Here is a 20,651-nt window from a genome sequence, read left to right as displayed (position 1 = left end):
ATGGCATCCATGAACAGCACAAACGAGAAAGCCGCTGTATGGTATTGGGTCTTGGTTATCTTGGTAGGAATTACAACAGTTTGTGGGAACTCAGTGGTGATATACCTAATCATAACGCGAAGAACTCTTCACGTGAGAGCAAACTGGTTTATTCTCTCGCTATCATTGGCCGATTTGCTCATCGGGCTTGTGGTAATACCCACGTACATTGCGTATACGTTCTGGAAACCACCAAGCCTAAACATTACTGCGCTGTTGACATTCTACAATCTTATTCTGTACGTGTCAGTTGGCAATTTGTGTGTTATGACTGCAGATAGGTATCTTGCCATAACAAGACCACTGAAATACTACACAGTAATGACCCGGTTAAAAGTTATGGTAATGATATTTATTGCATGGACGATACCAACAGCTATTTCCCTTTTTCCAGTGCTATGGAAACTGAGCGGCAACGAGAAAAGGTACACGGCAAGTCGAGTATTCGGAGGATTGGTCGTCATTTGCTTTGAAGTAATACCGTGCTTCATGATGCTTTTGGTGTATTTTCATTTGTTTTTAATAACACGGGCTCATTCCCGCCAGATCGCTGCACAAGAAAGTGTCAAACTGCGCTACAGTGGCCGCAACATTCAAAAACAAAGGAGACAAGGAAGCAGAGAGAGGTCAAACCTCAAGGTCTTTGCGTCCGTAGCACTGCTGTTTATATTCTGTTGGCTGCTATCAGCTTATCGTGGATTTTGTGATATGTTCAACTTGTGCACAGTTACAGTCGAGTTTGTTTTAGTTTCCAGAATCCTCCTTTTCCTAAATTCGTCAATAAACGTCGTAGTATACTCCTTTTTAAAGAGAGACATAAGAGCGGAATTGAAACGATTGTTCAGATGCCGTGTTGCCCAGGAATCACTTGATTGCGGCATGCCTGCTCGCAAGCAGTTCTTAACAATGGTTAACATATCGGTTCCCTAGACCTGACATGTCCTGCCCAAATCATTGTTATTCTATATGATTTTTTGTTGTTATTTTATAACATGGTAGCCTCTAGTTTATCTTTTAATGCTAAGTAAATGAAAGCAAGGATGGACCGTTATCACTCGGCGGCCATGTTGTGTCTCGGACTTGTCGTGCAAAAGCAAAGCTTTTTATTCTCCTGAGACCACAGGCAGCCCAAGCTCACGTCATTAGAGAGCGTGTAATAATTTATTACTAGTGGGACGATGACCTTTGAGTGCAAGCAGTATTAGGTTACAGGCAGCCGTTGAGAATTTAAACGCGTTATAAGACTTTGTATGGGAAATAAAATATTGTCGATTCCGGACCTTAAATGATGCTAACATTTAACTTTCATTCAATGAAATGAATAAAACTGACTCACCTCTGGTGTATGTTCGTGTATTTGGGACTAATTTTACCGTTTCTGAAATCACTGTCAACTGTCAATACCAACAGCCAATACCGCTTTCACTCAAAGGTCATCGTCCCACTAGTAATTGATTAATTAATACACGCTCTCCAGTGACGCGAGCTTGGGCTACCTGTGCTGAGCCTCAACATGGCCGCCGTGTGATAAAGGTCTATTCGATATCCTTGACACCGTGCTAAAGGACCGCGGGCAGACTATGAGCCGTCTCGGTTAAAATTTATATTTCCAATATATATGTGACACTATTTTCTTCAATTTACAGTGTCCTTCATCGCCACTAGCGAGCTAAATGTACTGAGGCATGTTTTTTTTTCTTTTTTCGGAGGACTATTTTCATAAACATCTATTGTAATGTGGACTTTCCTACTCTAGAGTCGGGTCCAAACCGAGTTCCTTGGGCGCTACAGCGATGTTCATTGTTATCATTTAATGGATAGGACTGTTGTGTTTGGATTTCTTGGAGGCTGATGTTGCCTCTCAAGAAAATTAAGGCATGGGTCTCTAGTTACTTACTCAAAAAAGGAAGGGGGTGGTCAATCTTCTGAACATTTAGCCGTAACGTCGTGAGACTTTGGCAACATAATATGCTTACAAATTTCAACATATTGACCTACACAACTTATGCAAATTAGGTCACGTGACCTGTTGCGGCCGAAACATTTATGAAAACATTTGAGTAAAAATGGCACCACTTTTTATTGCCTGCTGAAGGCTGCCAGTAGCTTTAAAACTTTGGCACTGTTGAGCACTTCATTTCTGTGCTCAAGGTTTTTGAATTTTTCTTTAATTTTGAAATTAAACGGCATTTTTTAGTAGTGCCCAGTCCCTCCAAAATAAAATTAGCCGTTTATTTTCAAAATTGAGGGAATGTTTGAAAAGGCCCGGGCACAGAAATGAAGTGGTTTACAGTGGTAAAGTTTTCAAACTACAGGGAGCCCCCAGGAGGCAATAAAAGGTGGTGCCATTTTTGCTCAAAAGTTTTCTTGAGTTGTGTATGTCAATATGTTGGCATTTGTAAGCATATTATGCTGACAAAGTCTTACGACGTTACGGTTAAATCTTCAGAAGATTGACCACCCCCTCGCTTTTTTGAGTAAATAACTAGAGACCCATGCCTTAATTTTCTTGAGCTGTCCTTTTTGCTGATAAGCTTCTTCGTAGCTTTCTTTCATCATCATCATCATCATCATCATCATTATTATTGTTTGGTTGCTGCTGCTTTTGTTTTGTTTTGTTACGCGGGATGCCCTGAAGGGGCATACCGTGTCTAAAAACGGGTCGATTTCTTTTTTTTTTTTTTCTTCGTCGTATACACAAATCGGTAGATTAATTTATTCATTAAACTCTCCCCTCTCCTACTCGGGATGTATTGTTTTGATTGTCTTCAACAAAAGCAGGCCAATCAAAATCCATTCTTGTCGCTTATATTGCGAGGGAGGGGACCCACTCACCCCTACCTGTGTGACGTCAATGCATCATTTGATATATTTATTAAAGACGGATTAAGTCGCGCCATATTGTTTTAACTTGTTCTGGACTCAAGTGTGCCGTTTTCAAAGGGAAATTTCACCATTTTGAAGCGGCAAATCGAAAGAATAACTTCTAAGAAGCACCCGACACGTAAAACGGTGGAAATTGGTGAGTTCTTAGTGAAGGAATCGTGCTTTGTTTGACAGTCTTAGACCACGACGCGAGACTGAAAAGAGGTCATTGAGAAGCTTACGTTATCGTAATGGAATTTGACAAATTTCCGCTGATAGTCTGAGTCGCGTAACACACGGAAAACAACGTAACGCGATCGTCGTGACTCAAACTATTCCATTAGCAAGGATAGTTTTATCAATCGGCGAAGCATACAGTTGGAATAAATGAATCACCCCCAGCATCTCGCGTAATGCCAGTATAGCAGGCATCTTGTTTTATGAATTTAATAAACACCCTCTTAGTTAGTGTAAAACATTTTGTCTATGAATGGTGAAAGTTGGTTATCCTTAGAACTGAAAGCTCGTTTAAATATTGACCAAATATAAATGACTATTTCTTACATAACCTGTTTTGTTAAGAATATTAGTTTTTATCACGAGTTGACACCACCGGTAAATTAGTCACAGCAAAAAGATTAAAAAAGCTGAGTTTGAGAGTTAGCCCTTTGTTGGAGAAAAGGCCAAGCGCTCAAACTTCAGCTTTTTAATCCCAAGCTCTTAACGGTGGCCAGCTTTATCAAACGCTTGTTTTCAATCCCCAATCGATGCACAACCAAAGTTTCTATAGAAAGTAACCACTTTTATCCTTTTTACCGAGGGTTCTTCGACAGCAGGCATGGTCACGTGATTTTAGAACACCGGGTGACCGGGAAGAAAATATTTAGTGATTCGCCCTGGGAAGAACAAACTATACTCAGTTTGTTAGTGATTCCTCCAAAATACACATGGGGAAAATTGCAATACATTTCGATCCCGGCTATCCACAGTTAAAAATAATTAACACTTGTCTGTGTGTACTAGTAGGGTTATTGTTAACAAAACTGAAGCATTATTTTAATGTTCCCAGCGATACAAACTCAAAACAACGTTACAAATAGGTGGCATAATGTCCCTTAAACGTTTGACAAAAAAAGAATAATGTTTATATGAATGAATTTATTTATTTGCAGCACATGGGTAAAGTTGCCGCCTTTAGCGAAGCAGCCTTTCCTCTAAGATACAAGAAAAAGATTAGGAGCTTTCTACCGGCAGTGGTATCCTTTAAAGTCTTTTCAATATAATTTTCCACATGCTACTTTCTAGAGATTATGTTATGTATCAGTCTTTTCCAGCAGTGCCCATTCCCTGGGCATTTAGAGTTTTGAAAACAAACCGGCAAATTCCCCATGGTCAAGCTGAGAAAATATGTTGATTTTCTCTTAGTTTTCTAATTGATACTAAACTAAGACTAAAAAAAATCTCATTTCAAAGTATTGTTCCAGTGACCATTCTATTCCAATTCGTCATCCCTGGAAAAGTTAATCACAAATGTATCGTCTTCGCCGATGAACTAAGGGAAGTAGTCAAGAATATACTCGAACAGGACCCACCAAACCCCAAAATTGATGGTGGTCTCTGCCTGCCCCCCCCCCCCCCCCCTCCTTCCTCAACCTCAAAAAATGGTGTCTTTATTAGTAGCCACCCCTCTATCCAGCAGTAAAAATTGGCAGTGAGAGTCAAATATCACTTTTCTTGTTTATCTAGGAATGCTGACTCTTGCTACCTGAATATTTCTGTCACCTCAAATTTTAAAGCCAATAAATTTCGTTGGTAATATTCATGAGATATGTGGTGTATTCGATAACCCCCCCCCCCCCCCACCCACCCCAGACAAGATGGGTCCCCTTTGAACAAACTTGTTTTGACCAGTTCCCTAATGTGAGGTGAAATCACGAGACCGTCAAATGCCCCGGGGTAGATTAATGCCCGGCTCCCGGGACTAACAATTGGTAAAAAATATCCCACCGATGCCCAGGGGGCTGGGTGCTGTACATGTTGGAATAGGGGCTAGGACCTAAACTCAATAAACCGTCAAATGCAGACATGCGGCTAGCCTAGGGTAAATGGAAGAGCTGCTATATGCCTCGTATTGTACTGCAAATTTACCTTATAAGTATCATATCGTAGTTACACTTCAAATTAAATTCTTTTACTTGTACGAGTGCAAAGAGAGATCTGAAAATAAAAACTCTTTATTTTAGACAGTTCTGGAACGTGTCAACGTTACTTCTTTTTCCAATGCACCCGGTCACGTAATTCTGAAAAGAAAAACCAAAAATGATTCGTTACGCGGGCAGACAGAGAACTGCGAGAGAGAAATCTGGCGCCACTTTACCTCACTTTGCAGCTAGAGCTAGTAGCTGAATTATGGAGGAACCAGAGACGAGTTGCATAAAACTTAACGGCGGGCGTAAACGCTATCGTCAGACGTTAAAATACTGAATGTAACTGGGTTGAAGGTCTGGCGTTAGCAGTTACGCCCGACGTTAAATTTAATGCAACTCACCCCAGAGGAGGTGAGAGCGGACGTCAGCATATACAAAGCGCCTCTAGCTGCCGCATCAGTCCATGTTTGATCTCACCCGACCAACCTCAGGGAACAATGAAGGTACAAGTCAGAAAAACCATGCCAGGATTTGATAGCGCTGTGCGTCCCCTTCCAATTAAGGTTACCCTATACCTTCAGAGGTGTCTTGCCTCCAAGCAATGTAGCGCGTCCGGTTTAAACTATAGATACCTGAACCCTTATATCAAATTAAAGCTTATAGAGCTGGCTACCAAACTAAACCAACAATTTTGAAATTTAATGAATTGCCGAATTTTTTACGACCTCTAATTGCGAGCGTCCGAATTTTTAGCGCTGTTTTCTCGAATCAATTTTTTTCACTTGGAGGACCCACTTCAAAGAGCTAAAACTCAAAAGGAATTTTTCCGTTTGCCTTCAAATTTGGACAGTAGCTAGTTTAACATATAAGCAAATGTCTGTGAATTTTTTCTTTCGAAATATTTTTTTCTCGGAGAGCGATTTTTGTACGATCACTCCACAATTTTTTCATCCTATTTCGAAAATGCACTATACTGGCTTTTCATTGCGATTGAATATGGCAAAACGCAGACACGTTTTTTTAGCGCTTTGGGTCCGAAAACTGAGGAGCAAATTAAATTAGCGAAAAACAAAATTCGCTTTGACTTGTAGCTTTAAAAAAGGTGATTCTGAAGCTCGCATTTAGAGGTCGTGAAAATTCGACAATTCATTTTATTTCAAACTTCTTGGTATAGTTTGATAGCCAGTTCTATAAGCTTTAATTTGATATAGGGGTTTAGATATCTACAGTTTAAACTGGACGCGCTATAACGCTTAAACGCGAAACACCTCTGAAGGTATAGGGTAACCTTAACGTGTAAGGAAGAAGGAAGATTGCTAAGTTTGTCTTGCCTTCACGTTCCTTCCCTCCCCTGTATCAATGTTGAGTTTCTACTGTGAATCTTTACGAATTATTCTTCGTGGGGAATTCAACATTGAACAGGGAGTGGGGAAAACGACAAACAAAGGCGTAAACAAACGTAAATAATAAAATTGTTATACCGGGCTTGTTTTCTAACCTTCCCAACAGAAATCAGTTGGCGAAGATTGTAGGACTCTAACGTCACCGCCCGAACTGTTACTTTAAATATTTCGACTTGTTCAACTACTGGGGTTAAGTTTGCGTGCCTGGAAACAAAATTGCTTGGGTACTGGCTCTGCGTTTAGTGCGTATATTTCAGGCACCTTAAAGACACCTTTAACTTCCCATCCACACTACAAGTGTGAATGGAATCTAGAACGCAACCCAAGTTATTGTTTGCTTGACTGTTTGTTCGTTCGTTTGTTTGTTTAGATCCTCGTGAAAGAAAAATAAATTTTTAAATGGAATACATGTTATGACAAATCCATTGTGGGGCAATGAAATTTACGGTTATCGAAATAAGTTTGATCTCCTCTCTTTTCCTGTCTAACGGACACGCTGACCTAGCAATACGGATTTGGAATTGATCTTATCTGAAGTATCTTTCCCAGCAATTCGCAACCACTTTGCTGTTTGTTTGTTTGTTTGTTTCTGGTTTTAATTTTCCATTAAAAAACTTTAGTCTTGGGAAAGATCATTTTTCAAGTTACTATCAGCATATTTTTAAAGGTTTTTTGATAATGCAGTTTTGTTGTTTGGATTGGCTTGGCGGCCATGTGATATCAGCCATTATATCATGTCCGCGAAATAGCGACCATTAAATCGTCTTCTGGTCAGTACGATCTACCAACAGTTCTTAGTTACTTTTAAGAAAACTGAAACAACTATTCCACTCGCAAATACTGGATATGACATGATTATAACGTTACAAAATTAACAATAAACGTTAAGAAGCCCCCCTTCCCCCCCCCCCCCCCAAAAACAAAACAAACAAACAACAACAACAAAAACAGTGAAAAATTAAATTATATGTAAGCTGCTGGCTTAAGATGAGTCTAAAATTAAACCCTCCAGCTGGCTGACCTGTTTAGCAGACAGGATTTTCCCGTGCTCGCGTCTCCTTGACTCGTGTAACCAAAAGGACAAGTTCTCACACACGAAGTGCGCATGTCCTGTGCAAATTTTGCAGTTTCTGGAATACACTTGATGCAGTCATACCCATTAATGCATTTTTCGCAATTGCTCAAGCATCCTGCAAATAAAAAAAAAATAATAGTCAGCATTCGTTAACGTCAGTTGTTCTGTTAAGATCTCATCTGCCTGCCACAGATCGCCCCAACCCGAAATATTGTAATTGAGCTCTTGCGTTCCTTTTACGTCGCAGGATGGTCCTTACGATGACTCCATCGAAAAACGAGGCAATGAAACGTTTCTGAAACAGGACGCTCTGTTTTAAAGGTGGCTGGACTGGCCATTTTCACCTCAAAGTGCATGCCAAACAGCCACATTAAAATAAACAACTTGACTAAGAAGCCGCGTGCGTCTGTTCTACAATCATTAGCGACAATTCTGATAAACTTTGGGGCTAAACCCTCTTAAGGGTGGTGAAATTTTGGTTTGAATGAAATTTTGAAGGACTCCTTTTTCACACCGGACGATAGAGCTATCAATACGCGAGCCTTTTCCAGGTGTCCAAATCCTGCACAGCGGCGCCAAGCAAACATTTTGAACCCTGCAACAGGCTTTCAACGTGCCACGTCCGAAGAAAGTCTCAATTTGCATTTCACAATCCCAAACGTGTAAAATGCAGGGAGGCAAGGCCTTTTATAACAGAACTTCCTCCTTAAAATGCCCAAAATTATTACACCAACACATCTACTATATAATAAAGGCGGTCGCCATGCTTTCAGTTACGCCACAGGGCTGTAGTATCACACTAATTTGATATATTGAGGCAACATTATTTAAAAAATCCCGCTGCCTTGATCAAGAGGCACCCATTACTTCCAGGAAGTTATTCCTAGCAATCCATAGTACTGACAGGTGTTGTCGAAAATTTTCTAAAATTCCTAAATACTAAAGCAATTCCTCAAAGCTCCGAATCTTTACTTGGTTAGTATCGGACACACATTTAGAAAGACAAGAAGGCAGAAAAGTTCCCCCTCTTCCTCTTTTCTTCTTTAAAGACAATTTTTAAAAGAAGTCAATCCAAAGCCTTGGAGGAATCAGTTGGGGCAGAGGCTAATCAATAATCCTTCTTCCTCCATACAATGCCGATGAACAAGAAACTGCCAATACGTGTGTTGTCATTGGATACGGGTTGGGGTTGGGGTGATTAGTTAAATAGAACAGTTGAGTGTCGTAAAACCAATCGTAAAACCTGGCCAATGGCAACAGACGCAAACAGCGTAATGAGCCAATCACAATTCGAAGCAAGTACATGACAAAGTCGTCAAACGCGGGAAAATGTGTGCAAGCAATTGCAAGTTACGATTAGTCTCGATTTTACTTCTGACTGGTTGAGAAAGTAGTACGAGTTTTTGTCAACCAATCGTAGAGTGTAGTCGAGCCAAACCATAGCAAATGCGTTAGTACTTTAGAAACTCAATTGAAACGCCCTGTAAGCGACTTATAGCGAAATGATGTTGTTTAGTTAAACTCCAACGATATTCATGTATGCAACAGAACTAATGTAAAATCCCCATGCGCTATTAACACGTAAATAACACTTACTCAGGCAGAACTTTTGTTTGGCTCCAAGAATATAATAACCTTTGGGACACTTGCGCTGGCAGCGCCTTTTATTGTAGTTGACACGAAACCATCCCTCTTTGCAAGTCAAACAATGCTCGTCCAAACAGCCATCTACAAAAAATATGAAATTGAATTTTCTTTCTCTAGACCTAAATAAGTACAATTATTTTTCTGCACTTAAAATCTGTCTTTATCAATTTCTTTAATTTTACAGCAGTTACTGTGACTTTTCCTTTATTTTGCCACTTTACTTTTCCAACAGTTCACGAAACTTATTGATGATTAATACCACATTTCGTGACCTCCTTCACTTTTTTTTCTGTTCATGAATTATCATTGATTGATGACGTAATTGTATTTAACCCATAATATCTCAAACCTCAGCTTCTTCTCTCGTTTATATTAGAATTCAGCTCTGTTCACTTTTGTACATGTCACCAATATTAGTTACCTTCCATAACACGGTGGCATCTCCTTCCTTTCTTGGCAAAGCCACGAGGACAAGAAGAAACGCAAGTTGAGTTGGAGAAAGTGAACATTTTTAGTCTGAAGTATCGAGACTCACATCTGCGACAGTTGATCTTATCGGGGCATCTCACACAGTTAGCAACAGTTTTACATCCTGTTTGTAGCAAAACGGAATGATAAATCATCTTTTACTGAGAAAAGTAAATTCTAGTGGCGATCAATGATTATTTCTCCGTACTACAGAACACTGACTGGCTTCTTGGCTTGTTTCTTTGCCAGTTAATTGTTTATTGGCATGTTCGCTAGCTTGTTGAAAAACGTTGTTTATATATTGTCCCCTTTTGACGCTATAAAGAATCGAGGAACTATACATGAGTAAATATACACTTCACGGATCCTAGACAGTTACATCCAAAGCACTCCTGGGTTCAAGAGTCCAGGAACGTTACATTTTTCAAGTGTGCCTGATTCACTGTATACGAAGGTGTGTGTCTAAGCACGTCACAGTATCCCTGGAAGTTCATTCAGTGTCCCATCAGATGTGGCAATAGACCATTTCCGATTTGCCTGCAGCCTCATTTTTATTACGCCGAAGGCAGGTGCGAAGTCTTTCATATGAAAATGAGTTTTATTTACATGTGAATAAACTCATTTCATGAAAGATTTCGCACATACCCTCGGTTTGAAAAGGAGGCTACAGGCAACTCGGAAATGGCCTATTTAAGCATTGGTCTCCGTCATTGCGTTGTTTCCTTTCTTCAAACTGGCTCTATCGGCTCCAAAGTATCACTTTTCACCCATGTGTACGAAAAGGCACCAGTAAAACGTTAGAAAAAAACTTTGGAGAACCGTGGACCTCGCCCTTCGCGTCGGGACCTCTCAGACTGGAAAAGAGAAGTGAGGGACTTTGGGAAGGTCTATGGGCTTGTATCCTAAGTGACCTAGGACGGAGAGGTTCGTAAATTCCTAGATGCTTCGATCAATCCATGCCACAAGAATCGAGTTAAACTGTGGCAATATGGACCACCTGTGGACACAGTGAGACTTTCCTCCCTCCCCCCACCTCTTCCCCTATACGGTGCAAAACATTTCGCTATTTACCTACAACTGGTTTCTTGCAGTATTTTCCAAAGTAGCTTGAGTTGTGAGCAACGAGGTTGTTTGGGCAACTCCGAACGCAAACCATTCCGGATTTGTTGAAGAAAGCATGAAAGTCACTCTTACATTTTCGACAACGTAAAGGGTCGAGACACTTTGCACAGTTGGGTACCACGGATTGGCATTCTGCAAGCAGCAAAAAAAGTCGTAATTTTGCTAAATATATAACAGCGCGAACATTGAAACTTGCTAACCTGTACGTTTGAAATCACAAGAACAGCTTCAAGTAGTTATGGGAAAGAAAAAAATAATTTGAGCTTAGAATATCCAAACAGCACCATGTTATTATAAATAACGATCCATACCAATACAAGTTGCATCTAAAAAGTGAATGGAAATAATAAACACTACGGTTTTTCTCGGGCAAAAAAATCAGCTGTTCTCTGGGTGCCAGATATTATTTTTGTCGGCAACTTTTTCTTTTAATCCCAAAGGAGAACTTCAAGCAAATTCGGGGAGAATCCTAACCGAAGATCATATGTTCTCCAAGTTTGGCTTTAGCTAAGATGTGGTGATAGGATGCATTATCGACAAAATATCTACCTGAAATTGTTTCCTTCAATTTTTACATACACTTCTATTGCATATACTGGTCAAACCTGTATATCCTTCCTTTAACAAAACCCATTTGTTACACCAACGCATAACTGCCTTTGTGTCTGACCTTATCTTTCAAATATGGATTGCACATAAAGCATTAAATAGTGTCTTCGAGGATTAGAACTAAGGGAAGAAGCCACAAGAAAAATGTTTTTTTTTTTTTTTTTGCTATACCCATGCATTCTTGATTTTAAGTTCAGCCGGCTAAATAGTTGTTTATCATATTTACTTGATTGTGCATCTTTGCATAACTTTTTCCCATCATTCTTCAAAGTAGGCGTGAAGCCAAGTGGGCATTGTCGGACGCATCTCACATTTCCCATGATCTTTTTCCGGATGGAGTAAAATCCCTGACTGCAGTTCAGGCAGCTTCCTGGATTGTGTGGGTGGCAGTGAACACAATTCCGTGCAATACAACCTTTCAAACAAACAGGATGCATCCGTAAGTGTTAATGTTCAAGCTAAGGCGGTTTACAGCGATAACAAAAAGGACTTACAAACTCTAAGCCAACACTTAATAGCGTGCTCAAATACAGGAAATAGCACCTCACCCTCTCAGCACGCGCCCTCCTATAAAACAAAAAAGAACTACCCATTTTTGCAAACTCTCTTTGAAACATCAAGGGGTTTACGCCTCCTCCCGTCGACTTACCGAACCGGGCCTCATCTTTTTGAAGTACTGGATTTGCCCTGCCTCCAGAAATCAACCATTGATATTAAATTTTTCGTAAGATTAAAAATCAATAACTTAAATCTATATCCTTATACGTAGAAAAATGTAAGAAAGTATTAGAACGATAATCTCAACATGGCCTTGTTCATTCTACTTTCTATTTCTTTGACTTCCTAATGTACAGGTAAGGCACCTAAATGTAAAGCATATGATGTGGATGTCACTTTTAGAGAAAACTGGTTTGCTTTCTGCATGCATTATATAGGTAACGAGAATTAAACGGTTTGCTCTGTTGCTTTGAACAAGGAAAGGTATAAGGGTACTGTTATATTTTGCACTTTTTCTTGCAATTTGTTTCGCAATTTTGTTGCGACACAAGTTTCACGAACATTACTTGGGATAACGTGCCCTGAAATGAACACATTTCACAATTTGTCGTTGCCGCAATCGTTGCAAGAAGAACAAGTCGGTTCTACTTTGTACAATGTTGACTGCAACAAAGACGTTGCGAGACATGATCATTTCAAGGAACGTTGCATTAGGCAACAACGTTTCATACAATTTACTGAAGTCTTGCAACGACGCAACAGAATTGCGAGACAGACTGTCAAGTGAAAAGCGCCTTTATTAACTGACACCCAAGTGAAATATGTGTAATATGGCATGATCCATTGTAGGAGTTCTGATTAGTATGGAATTAGACGCAATGCAAGCAGTCGTGATCATCCTCGATCTCAGATTGTGGTGCAGCCGGCAAGATAAAACGAAAAATACACACGAAACGGATTCACTTGCCATCTTTATTTTGTTTGGAACGCCTCTCCACAATCTGGGAATCTGGAACAGGTTTGGTTAATGAACCTATGGCAAAAAATGCGTTAGAGTTAATCTTGCAGTCGCATCAACAACAACAAAAAAGGCTTTGTGAATCTTTCCATTTCAAAACAGGGTGTTTATTAGAGTGTTACGATGTTTCCAGCAAGTGACGTGGAAAGCGCAGTAGCAAATACCGTGGAAAAATGCATGTGCATGATTGAGGGTCTCATGTAAATGGATATATGAACAAAGCTTTGAAGATTGCATCTACACCTGTACACGTTAAGTTCTAAACGCATTTTCTTCTTTAAATAAATACGTCCACACGAATCCCTCGATCGTTCCTCGATCATTTTCACCCGTCTATACGAAAAAGTAATAGCGATTCAAAAACGCTTAACCTTCATTGAACATGCGTAGATCTTTCCGACATGGATTTTGCTCTAGACTGGGGCCGATGCTCTAACGTTAACGTTTACAAAAATATACGTTTACGCTGTCCACACGAAAAAGCGTTATGGGCGTTTTCGAAAATGTTCTGGAAAAGTATTCACTTTGCAAGTAATCTATCAGGTTGTGCTGGAGTGTTTCATCCTATCTCCAAACACCAAGAAGTGGATTGAAAAAATGAGGCGCAGCCGAGTTATTTTAGCCAACTTCGGGGCGTTTGGATATTGGATGAAAGACTCTATTGACTGTTTGATATAGCTTCACAAACCATTTAATAGTTCTTGGAGAAATTCAAAGCAAACGTTGACCAAATTTTATGATAATTAGGATCACATTTCCAAACCTCCTTCAGGGTAGCCGATATTCTTAATTTGTTTTATTTTCATGAATTATTAATGTATTTGAGAAACCTTTTTCAAAAATGCGCGCTTACAATCCATGACCCTTTTTACGCCGTGAAGGTAGATTTCCTAACAGCGCGTTTACAAATGTAAACGGCCTCTCTATGTGTCCTTTCGCCGGAGTTGACAGTAAAAAGCTTCCTCATTTGTCTTTTGAAGGTTAAAAACTAAGTCATTTGACTGTTGACAGCTAAGCCGGCGTTGACATCACATTATGAGTTTGGAATTCGCTAATATGGTATTACTTACCAAGCTGTGTTCTCACACAAATCTTGGGATACACTTTTCTAGATGTAATGTTGTAGCCCACGGGACAAGATCGGCTGCATCTGATAATCGTCTTTCTGCTCCTTTCGTACTCAATAGGTATGAAAGATCGCCTGCATTTCTTGCATACCAATCCATCGCTGCATTTCTCACATCCGGGAATTAAGCCACAGCCTTTATCTTGGATAAGAAAATACAACGTGAAAAGTACTCTCCAGATTCATAATTTTGAATGAAGAAAACAACAACCCTGTCAAAGACGTGTAACTCTAGGAAATCCCTTGACGCAATCAAACATAAAGTTCAATCCAAAATTAGTGTTTGACGCATTTCAGTGCGCAGTCACAACGAAGGTAATTAAAGCCCTAGAAAAATGGATAAATATCACAGTAAATCCAATAAAAGCCAATAACCACATAGAATAAACAACTAATACACTTCACGTTATAACTGAATGGCCAAAAAGACACAGTGCAGATTTGATTTCAGTGAATTACACTTCACGCTGCTTAACTGAATGCCACGTTTCAATTAGGCCTTATTGATTTTAACTATGTTAAAAAAAGTCCTTCATCGTGCAATAAAATGTATCACAGATGTAATCAGCAAAAAGAAGAAAAACAACTTGAAACGATCATCATGATATTCAAAAGGGACCAGACATTTCAGCGTAGATCGGCAACAAGATTTTTTTTTTTTTTCTGAGAATGGAATGCTTTCTCTCCATGATCAAACGTTACGCTATATTAACAAATGTCTCGCCGCCTCCAATAATCTCCTTTAATATTACGTTAAATAGGAGCTTATTTAAACAAAAGAAAAACTTTAAAAGAGCTTTAGGAGACCGGAATGATTTTAACTGTAAACAAAACGACGAACAAGCGTACAGGTACGCACTGACTAGTCAAATCAACTTTTTTCTTTTTTTTTTTCTTTCTTTTTTTTTTTTTTTTTTTTTTTGCAATGATTGGATTTCGATTATTCCGGAACCCACTATTTATGGGTTCCTAGTTTTATTATTATCATTGTTACATATTTTTTTCTTTTTCTATTCCCGGAATTTTACAGTCCTAGTCAACCACACTGAAAACCGTGCGTAATCAGCAGGCAAATAAGGCACGATAACGACTAAGGCACATGGCACAGCCAAGGAAAACAAAAAAGGTTTTCTGTATGTATCAGTACCAGTTCTTACGCAGAGTCTACGAGTTCTTTGGTCAGCAGATATTCGCCAGGTCAGTCCCGGTGATAAACCGCTGACTTAAACGACTAAGTCGCAGATTCTGGGCACGAGAATGTTACTTGAACGTGGGAATACTATAAAGTGTACATGTAATAACCGGAGGCTGAGTTTGTTAGTAATAGAGAATTGTAGGCCACAGCTGGATATTAAAAAGGATTAAAGTAAATACTGCACGCGAGCATGGTATGTACGATGAGCTTTACTTTCATGAAAAAATAATAGATTGTTCAGAAAGGGATAAACTAATATTCATCAAATTTGCAGCAACGTCTCTTTCTGCGTATATTTCCTCTGACTGTTACCTTGAAAGTTTCCACTCCACGTTGACGGGAAAGGAGAACCGTACATAATGTGATCTTAAAGACTCGATTGAAGTGGTCCAACTAATTGCGTCTGAGATTGAAATCTCATCAGCACTCACTGCACGTCGTCAAACAAAAATACTTTTTACTCAGTCGTGCGCGACGTGATTCAGTATATAAAGAATAGTTTTCCAAACTGGATTTTAAAACTGGACGTCATCAATTCGCCGGATTTGCTGAATACTTTGTGACACGTCATGTTAATCGGACATATAATGATCATAATCCACGGTTCACAGATGAAGCCGAAAGATATTTTCAGTAAACATGACGCCAGCAATTATAAATGGATCCACTAACCTAAAGGAGCGAGACAACGTGATAATTGGATTTTTAAAAGTTGTTTTTAAAGTCAACACCGTTTGTTTTCCAAAAATTAACAGCTGTGATTTTGTAAAATCTAAGAAAATAAACAAAAACCATCGATGACATCACGTAGAAGGAGAAAACAAAGCAAACGAGTTTCCATTGAGAAAAACCAACAGTTCGGGTTATTTTAAACTTATCTGCCGTAGATTTGAGCGAAGAAACAGGCATTCCAAAACTAACTGAAATTTAAGTCAATATTTTTATTTGGTTTTTATCGTTGGCTTAAAATTCCGAACGAAACCCGCTTGACTACTGTGGGATACAAGCACGTATTCTAATGATAAAGCAAAATAAACGTGACTTACTGAGAAATCTCTGAATTTGAGGGATTTAAGTCTGAGAATTGAACGCTTGAGTAGAGCTTTGGAACGCTTCGATCCTCTTTAAAAGCTCTGCAATGGGGGAATACCGAGTAAGGTTTAGCAATCTTCCAAAAGCTTATATTCGTAAGTGAGACCGTGGAGACGGAAATAGATTAACTATTCGGTACCTTTTAGCGGTTCAGTGGCTATAATCGGCTTTTAAAGTGGTTCCCCTTTACTAAAATAGCTACGAAAACTGCAGAAGCAGAAGAACTTGACCCTTGATTTCGTAGACGTTAGTTTGAGCTGGTGACCCTAAGCCGTCTCAAAGCCGTTTTATGGGACGTGCTACTGAAAAGACGCGGTAAGCTGCTCGGCAGGAGCTAATCGGTTTGTGAAGTAACCCACCTTTTCGAGAATGAGCAACGATTTTAATAGAGTGCGATCCACTGCAAAGGAGGAATAGATTGATCCTTGATTTTGTAAAAAAAAAAAAAAAAAAAAAAAAAAAAAAAGTGACTAAAGTTATAAAGCGATCGATGACCATTTCTCGGTTGACTGAGGGGTGACGAAAGCTTATATATAAAGCATTAGTTGTGGACGGAAAGTATCTAAACGACCCAATTAACGAACAATTAATTTCTCAAAACAAAAAAAGCAGATTAATGTTTCACCCTGTGGAACTTACGCACAAGAACTTTAAAGCCAAGAAACAGGTAATGCTGGGTTTAAAATGTTATGCAACACTGATTTATCTTGTTCTTACTCGGTTCGTCGATTTTTACCTGAACAACATAATCGATAAGTAAAATGCACACAATTCTCACAAACATGAACTCGTGAAAAAGTTCTGAACAACACTGAAAATAAATACCAGCTATGGTGATAAGCCTGTTCGCAATTCAAGGTGTTTTGACTGATTATTGTGAACACGACTTTGAGTCCTTCCTGTGGAGGTTAGAGGGAATTTATGGGTCATAGTATACACCACATTAATTTTACCTTGAAAATCCTATTTGCGAAGCTTATAGAATATGTCAAATCCGATTGCACGACTAAACTCGACGATATATTTTGGTAATTAACTACTTCGAATACTCAGAGTTCTATTCTGTTTAAATTGAACAAATTAGTTACACTGATTTGGCGTTGACCACTCGAAAATTGTGATTAGGCCGTTGAAAATTGGATCCATTTAAGTGGGATTCAATGTCAGAAACGGTAGTTAAAGGTCAGCTTTTTTAACGAGAACATTTTGAAAAAATTGCCTTACAATCTTTTTACGCAAAATTGAGGGAAGGAAGCGAATACCTTCAACATTCGCAGCATAGGAAGAAGCACGAGTTGTGCCAGTGTGCACATTCTTTTGAGGATAAAAAATGTCGTATTTCCCGGCTAGGCAGTTTTGGGACGGCGACATCCAACATCAGCTTCTAAGATCTGGCAAGAATAAATTTCTTGATAAAAATCTGGACAGAATTACGCAAAATTCCTCGAACACGCTTTACTTGTTTCCTTGCAGTTCCCAGTTGGTTCTTCCATTATCACTCAGCTAACAAATAGTTCGAGATAGTTGTTAAACAGACACAGAGTGCTTTTGTATTATCGTAAAAGCGGCGTTTAACTGAAGTACTCGATAAATGTGGAACACAGAAACCGGATAATAAGGTGAAGACGAAACACGGAAGCCTGTGGATTGTCAAGGCGCAAGCATACCGAACCTTAACCGGCGAACGATTCAATGGCGGAGCAATACAGTTACATCCCTTTACCACTTGAGAAAGTCAGCTTAGAGCCATTAAAATGGAGGCACTCTCTACTACTGCATTTGATTTTATTTGGTGGATAATCCACCCAATACATGTTGTCATTCTTATAAGAGTCCCCAAGGTCGGGAACATTAAGTGGTCACGCCTGTGAATTGCAACCATTGACTCAAAAGTAAGTGCCACTTTGTATGGTACATAAAACAGCACCGACCACAGGAAAGTACTGCTCAGTACTGTAGCGTTCATTTATACGGTGAGACTCAAAACTTAGAGCCACCCTATAGAGCAACATTAATCTTCACCACAACAAAGAACCGTTCAATAGCTTATATTGCCACGCTATGGGATTTTCAACCACATACTCAAAAATTCTCCAATTTTGGTTTCAACCTGAGAATGCAGGGGTTTGTATTCACCGTTTTCATTTATTACCGTTGAATAAGAAAAAATTAAAAAAAAACTAAAAGGATATGGATAATCATGCACAACAGCAACAAAACAGAGAAGTGACCTTACCGCCCCAAAGCCATCGTTTAGATCGATGCTGTTGAACATCAGCGTTTTTCGATGAAAACTCCAAATCCCCTTCTCCAAAAACAAGTGTGTTTCGAAGACAGCTTAACGCAGCAACAACAAACAAAATCTGAAGGGTATAAAACTGTACCATGGCTTAACACTGTAACTGCCGTGCCGCTCCGTGAATATTGATCAACCTTTGGCCTTTGAAAAACACAGAATACGTGCAGGTTATTAACTCCCTTTTCGTTTGATATCCCCTGGTATAATTCTGGTGTGCTCAGCTTGCGGTGTGATTGAGACTGTACGATTCCGGTTGAGGACCTAAGTTTCAAGTCTACTTATAAGTATTAACTTAATGGCACGCGTGACAGAAATTCTTGATAAGCTTTACAAAGCTCGAATGACTCATTTACACACTTTTGAGAACAAATACCGAAAAAAAAGTTAAAGGGGAAGCCAACGGCGTTCCATTTTAGAATTATCCAGTTCGAAAACAAATCGTCTAGACGTTAAAATAATGATAATTATTTGCTACAGATATTTGCGTTTATTTAATTTCAGGTGCGTGGGTGTCCCCCTAGAGACATCTCTGCACTATTACAAACAACAGGCAAAACCCTTCATAAGTAGAGTGTGATAAAATCTAGTTTAAACAAACAAAACTCGCGATCATTAATTTGAAGAAAGAATTCAGAGAGAACTCATAATCAACCTAGATCCTATAAACACGATACTTGTAATGTAAGAACTCTTACTAAAACTACTATGTCCACACCATTAAAAGACTTTGGAAAAGTTAATTGTTTCGGTACAGACATACACGAAAACGGTATTAAGCAAAAATAATGATTTGATAATTCAATTAAGTAAGTGCCGGGGCAAAATGGGTTAATGGCAGGCTTAAAAATACTGGAACAAATATTCATGGAAAGTATGCGATCCCTGGCAAACAGACTTCGGCTTAACCCAAACAAGTGTGGGTTTGAAGGTTTGTCAATATCTGAATGTATTAATAAACTTCGGATAGCTTTATCGTAGTGCAATTCATAAATTTTTTAATTTATTGTTTGATTTAGGTTGTAAAGTTACGTTTTCATAAGTTTGATGTCAATCCGCGGTACGCTCGGAAGATGTTGGCAACACTTTTTTTTCCCTACAAATATCACCTGGCTTCATCGGAATTGGGATCCAATTTCATTTCCGGACACATAACGGCTGAAAACACGCAACACATACTACACTCTTTTTTATATAAGAATCTTTTTTTATAAGAACGTCGGTTGAGGTCGAGATTAACAGTAAAATTTAAGAACATGCTAAGAACATTACCCAGGCTTATTTTCACCAAACGATTTAAAATGAACAGTATGAATACGGATAAAATAATTCATGTAAATCTACCGTCTACACTGTTCAATTAACCCAAATGCTAAAGGGACACATGCCTGGTTCATAGTTGGACATCTCATTTTGTGTCGGACTTGGGCTGTATTTTTAGTTTTCATTCAAGACTATTAAAAGTATAAGAACATCTTAAGAGCTTTTTTAAGACTCCAATTGCCTCCCAAAAAATAAGAACGTTTAGCCTCAGCCCAAAAATTAGACGTTCTTATAAAAATAAAAGAGTGGACCTCGTCCCCAAGCGCAGTATCCATTGATCTTAATTCACAGTTGATGGATGCGACCGCAACGCCAAAGCGCCTTAATAAAAAGCCTAAAAATAAGGAAGGATGAAATCTGCTATCCGAACAAAATAATAAATGAGATCCAAAATCTCGTCCAAAGAAAAAAAAAATGCAAAAATCCCTAATCCACTGTAGAAATTATCCTTTGAATCCGTCAACCGAGCAAAATTTTTGGCCAAATCCGCCGATCCGCAAACTTATTCACCCCCGCAAGGAGCGTAAACTTGAAAACATTAACTAAAATACTCACATGTATAATGTCTCTTGAATTGAAGAACATTTTTAACAATTACATTGTCGCTTGCTCTGAAAAACAATTGCACTGCTTGTCTTTGTTGGTTTAGAAATTTTCACTTCCACTAAATTGCGCCTTTTTCCCAAAGCATTTAAATATAAAAACTTTAACATTTCTCAACCATATAA

At 39.0% G+C, this 20,651-nt stretch overlaps 2 protein-coding genes across 5 annotated transcripts; one reads left to right on the top strand and one right to left on the bottom strand.

Annotated features, from left to right (window-relative positions):
- LOC146470164 (histamine H2 receptor-like) lies at positions 1-1,868 on the top strand. Its single transcript, XM_085122048.1, has one exon. The coding sequence runs from the start codon at positions 1-3 to the stop codon at positions 967-969; it is 969 nt and encodes a 322-aa protein (XP_084978174.1). The 3' UTR covers positions 970-1,868.
- Positions 1,869-4,045: 2,177 nt separating this feature from the next.
- On the bottom strand, positions 4,046-19,041 carry LOC146470163 (cysteine repeat modular protein 2-like). Of its 4 annotated transcripts, none has more exons than XM_085122222.1 (9): positions 18,541-19,041; positions 13,962-14,159; positions 12,841-12,906; positions 11,602-11,790; positions 10,716-10,898; positions 9,598-9,768; positions 9,126-9,257; positions 7,476-7,644; positions 4,046-5,204 (listed from the first exon to the last, which is right to left on the bottom strand). In XM_085122222.1, exons 1-9 carry the CDS (start codon positions 18,689-18,691, stop codon positions 5,195-5,197), a joined length of 1,269 nt encoding a protein of 422 aa, XP_084978348.1. In that variant the 5' UTR covers positions 18,692-19,041; the 3' UTR covers positions 4,046-5,194. The 4 variants fall into 4 exon arrangements, with proteins under 4 accessions (XP_084978348.1, XP_084978349.1, XP_084978350.1 ...); XM_085122223.1 differs by having other exon boundaries at positions 13,962-14,153; XM_085122224.1 differs by lacking the exon at positions 12,841-12,906.
- Between the last annotated feature and the right edge of the window lie 1,610 nt (positions 19,042-20,651).

This window comes from Pavona decussata, unplaced genomic scaffold, assembly GCF_977016875.1.
Source record: "Pavona decussata unplaced genomic scaffold, jaPavDecu1.1 SCAFFOLD_114, whole genome shotgun sequence".
NCBI classification, from domain to species: Eukaryota; Metazoa; Cnidaria; class Anthozoa; order Scleractinia; family Agariciidae; genus Pavona; species Pavona decussata.
Note: the sequence above shows the minus strand (reverse complement) of the source record. Positions and strands in the feature narration are given on the sequence as shown.